This window comes from Mizuhopecten yessoensis, unplaced genomic scaffold (genome assembly GCF_002113885.1).
Source record: "Mizuhopecten yessoensis strain PY_sf001 unplaced genomic scaffold, ASM211388v2 scaffold11069, whole genome shotgun sequence".
Classification (NCBI taxonomy): domain Eukaryota; kingdom Metazoa; phylum Mollusca; class Bivalvia; order Pectinida; family Pectinidae; genus Mizuhopecten; species Mizuhopecten yessoensis.
The window spans coordinates 1,412,304-1,417,259 of NW_018408864.1; the positions used below are offsets into that span (position 1 = coordinate 1,412,304).

At 36.6% G+C, this 4,956-nt stretch overlaps 1 protein-coding gene across 3 annotated transcripts in view; it reads left to right on the forward strand.

The window, feature by feature from the left end:
- Positions 1–3,202, forward strand: part of LOC110465335 (calmodulin-like protein 2) — a 25,596-nt gene extending 22,394 nt beyond the window's left edge. For all 3 annotated transcript variants that reach the window (XM_021521081.1, XM_021521083.1, XM_021521084.1), the window contains 2 exons: positions 1,058–1,300; positions 2,853–3,202. In XM_021521081.1, coding sequence (XP_021376756.1) covers positions 1,058–1,300; positions 2,853–2,878 — 269 coding nt within the window. In that variant the 3' untranslated portion in view covers positions 2,879–3,202. The remainder of the gene's footprint in view (positions 1–1,057; positions 1,301–2,852) is intronic.
- The last annotated feature ends 1,754 nt before the right edge of the window (positions 3,203–4,956 follow it).

Sequence of the window (4,956 nt, forward strand, 5' to 3'; positions counted from 1 at the left end):
AGAGATACCCCCCACATATACACACACACACACACACACACACAGATACCCATACACACACACAGATACCCCCCACAGATACACACACACACACACACACACAGATACCCATACACACACAGATACCCCACACACACACACACACACACACACACACACACACACAGAGATACCCCCCACATATACACACACACACACACACACACACAGATACCCATACACACACACAGATACCCCACACACACACAGATACCCACACACATGTGATTGCACTTTAACGCTTTGGTAGTAGATACAGTTTACATAAAATAAATTACGCTGACTCATACAGTTATTCGTCCTTCTTGTGCTCAACGGCGATGATAGGGGCCAAACAGTTGGCAATCCAAATTGCTCTGATCTAATGTTCAAACAAAAGGTAAGGTGCCCCTCCCCCTACACACACACATACCTCCTCCACATAAATGTATACTCATGTGACCCAACGAGACTCATTGCCTCTATCACCCAATAACAAGAGATTTATGAATAGTAAGAATTTCTGATTAAATGTGTTTGTCATGTGTTTCTTCTCTTCCTCACCGAATTCATAATTTGACTTAGCATACGCCATGTCTTATACATCCCCATACCTTTCTTGACTTGTTGTACGTTTTAGATTTGATATTACTCAACAACACAAGGTAAATCCACAAGATGAATAACATCAGGTGGAATATCTTTGCATGGCATAAATTATTGTTAACCCACTGTTCAACAGAACAATGTAGCCGCTGCATTTGTTTCCACAAAATAATAATGAGAGACACGAATAGATACAGTTGCATGGGGGGGGGGGGGGTCAATTAAGGTTTCTTTAATGTTCCTTGTTTCCGAAACATGGTGGAAAGTATTGATTCTGCAGGGGCCACCCCTGGAACTCGTCTTACACGGGAGTACATGTACATATGGAGAGCAATGTATACATGTACACGTGTTTACATTAATGTCTGTACATTATCGTCATCAGAATCTACAACGCACTACTCATTTGACGTAATTGTATCACGTAATATAGGTGACGGGGAAGTCGATTTCATCCCCGACTATCTGACTGAGATGGCCACACCAAACTACAGTGCGACGACTGCCCGGGAATGGTTCAATCTGGAGGATGCAGACCAGGACGGCTACGTCACCAAAGACGAACTTATTGCTATCGCTCGCAACATTGGCATGAGTCCCGAGAAGGCTGAGGAAACAGCTAATGGGTACTACATGGGCGCGGACGTCAACGGGGACCGACAGCTTGACTGGAAAGGTACAGAGATAAGAGCGGGGCTTTGTTAGAAAGGGGTTAACAATACAAATAACCATACAATATTTTGTTTTCTTGTCGTATGGCCAACACATTTCACTTCAAAAGTTAGGATACAATATAGTGTATACATAAATTACAATTCATCAGGTAACCAGAAGATAAGTCAAGCTACATTATTCACCAAAATATGTAAATTAGAATGAATTATCTTAATATTATCAGGAAGATCGTACCTTATATTGGAATATAACTTATAGCTAATTATAAAGTGAGTCTGGCCTTTATTTGCTGCTGTTGGGATTGAATAGTTTTTCCCACTCTTCTCTAATGGAGGCGACGATCTGGCACCCGGTCTTGATGGCCATGAAAAGGTTTCACGGACTATTGACTATATAAGTCTGTGACTACGTGGGATGTTGACTTTATCATTACATAGGCCTCACGTGCAATTTCTATAATTAATTAATGTTATCGTTTATTCCTTCTGGTTTATTAACGTCTTTGCACACTAGTCCATGGTTATGAGTAAGTAGACATAATAGTATTAGCTAGCAAAAGGGCTAACGGGCAGATTTGGTTGTGGAAGGACTTGGCAAGGCTTTGTGAGGCTATGTTCCTAAAATCGCTATTAAAATTAAAGACGTTTTGAGATGGTAAGGCTGGCACCCAACAGGACTTTGTAAAGCGCAGTAGACAGAAGCATGTGCATAACAAATATGCAACATAGTCTAGTGTTGGTGTTGGCAAGTAGCAGATCTTTTTGAAAAGAAGATGCTGGTTAGTGTACGTCAGGTGAGGTTTTCAGGAGCACTTAACTGATATTTATTTTTTCAGGGGATTACAGGCTAGAAAGTGAATAGGATAGGGTATAATTCGCGTGACAAATGATATGGGCTTGTGAGGAATTAAAAAGCTGGTGGATACGACGGGGTTTACGTTAACGAGGCTTCTGGGCTAGCTTTTAGGTGTTCTATGCATTCTTGTACTATTCAGAACGAAAAATGAATGTGATGCTTCACAACGAACTTGCACCATGACAAGCGTACTCACCTTCACTGAAGTTGTCGCGTATATAACGACCTGTAGCCTACAACCAAGTGTCTGCTGACAAACGGTTAAACACACATTCTAGTATATATCAACTTGGATAAATCAAGTCGTACGTGACAGGCAACTCGCCCGAGGAATATTCTGTAGCTGTTATCGATAGCATACAATATATTTTATATTATGTGTTATACATAATGTATATTGTATGATACATAATGCTTGACATTGAACATGTTATGTCTTACCTATACAATGTATGTAATATAAATTGAAAAAAAAATCTGTGTAATGTATATTATGTATAACGTATGTGAAATATATGGTGTATAACGCCAATAATTGTGCATTGCATTACTTATGCAATATACTGTTAAATGCCTTTTATGCCTATCTGAATGCCTTATTGTTACTCGCACATAAACAAAACCAAATGCAATAATAACTTTTGCTATTTTGGAAGTGATATACTTGGTATGACAATATTCCCCGTTTATATTTTCAGAGTATTCTTCTCTCTTCACGGAGTAAAAGCAGCATTCAAGACTATCCGAATCTCTTCGGGAAAGTTCTGTAAACTTATTTGATACGTTATTGATTATGAACTCTTTTATCATCAATGTTGTGATCTTGTTGTGCATAACATTATTATGAATTCCATGTAGATTTGTGTAACGTTATGTGTGTACGGGGTCCGGGTATAGCGTCACATGATGGCTGCTGATGACGTCACTTCCACGGTTTACTTTCTGGGCATTTATTGTATATAGCATGCCTTATTCGCTGTTAACTCACCTTATACATTATGTTGAATAATTGATTTTCAAAATTAAACACAATTGATACAAAATTTTCAAGTGAAATCATGGTCTGAGTATTTATTTCCAAAAACATGCTTATTAAGCAAGAGAAAGATAAGCAAACAAAATAGCATATGACTCATTATAAAAAAGCAACGGATTGCAGTTAAAGATAAGTATACTACATGTTCTAGAAATGTACATATACAAAATACAAATAAACAGTAGCTTGTAATAAGCTAATTAAGTATACCAAAACTGCTAGTTATTAAGAAATAAATAACAAAATCAATTAATTAGATCACTGTATATCACAACGACTGGGAATATGAGATATATACACATTATGCAAAATTGAACATTCAAACCATATATATTTACAATTTGGACCAGTAACTAACTACAAAGTCACAGTAATTTTTAAATATTGAATGCTATTTCAACAAATTCGATTACATCATAATATGCAAAGTCACTAGATCACAGCGACGGCCATTTTATACACGCTTAAGGTTCAACAAGCCCCCTAATAGATGATGTAGTCAACTAAAATTCCAACCCCCTGGTAAGTCATATTCAAAGACCTCAATTACAAATCGGAACTCACATATGTTATTTATATATATTGAACTTGTACATTGACCATACAACAAATACATAGCCAGGTTAACGTAGTCAAAAAAAGGCATTAAGGCTGATGTCTTTATAAAAATAGTTCACCGGACTTATAACATGTCAATCTCTTTTGCAACCCTACTGAGTGCTGGGAAATGACTCATAATCTAAAGTTTATTTATATACCTAGGTCATGCGGAGCTTTATTTCTCTTCTACTAACTGTTGAGAGGAATTCCGACCACAAATAAAGATAGATGTTGCCATGCGAAATCACTAAAATCATAATAAAATCTCCTGGTAATACATTTTAGCAAATTTTAAATAAGAAAACAATGGCTAAGTAACCTTGATCGATAAATGAACTTGAGATGATGTGCCATTTGATAACATTATGTGGTTATATGAATGCGCTAGACATGTAAGAAACATTGAAGCTGAAAAGTACAATAATGTTTACAAGTCTAGCTCTTTTATTACAATATTGAATGTTAAGGAAGGACATTTTATATGAAGTTTAAGTAGTATGTATGGTCAAATGGATATGGATATACACATATATACCGTTAAAATATGTTACTCTGACGTTTTACTATGATTTTTGTACATTTCCATAGCAACAATCATCTACTTGTAAGGCCGGTATGCCTCTCCACACATAGTTAAAGAGAAATAAAGCCCCGCTTGACCTAGGTATATAAATGATCTTCAAATAACATGTAATTTCGAAACATTCAGTTGGGTCACTTAGGAGATTGACATGTTATAAATCTGGTGAGCAACTTTTATCATTACATCAGCCTTAATGCCGTATTTTTGACTTCGTTGACCTGCTTATATACCTTTTTAATAGCTCATGTACAAGTTCAATGCATTTAAATTACATATACATATTCCGATTTGTGATAAGAATATTTGAATATGACTTGCCATGGGGTTGAAATTTAGGGTGATTATTACCTCTTTTAGGGGGCTTGTTGAGCCTTAACATGTCAACTTATTGAATCACAGGTAACAATGATACATTCAGCAGATAACATTCACATTATGTGTCTTGACAGACGTTTTACTGGCGAAGGGAGGTAACTGTAACATCTTTAAACAATTGCCATGCATGTGTTCATGTATTGCTTATGTGGCAGGGAAGCATAACATTTTTTTTTTTCGAAATGTGTTGTGTCACGAGGCTGAACTA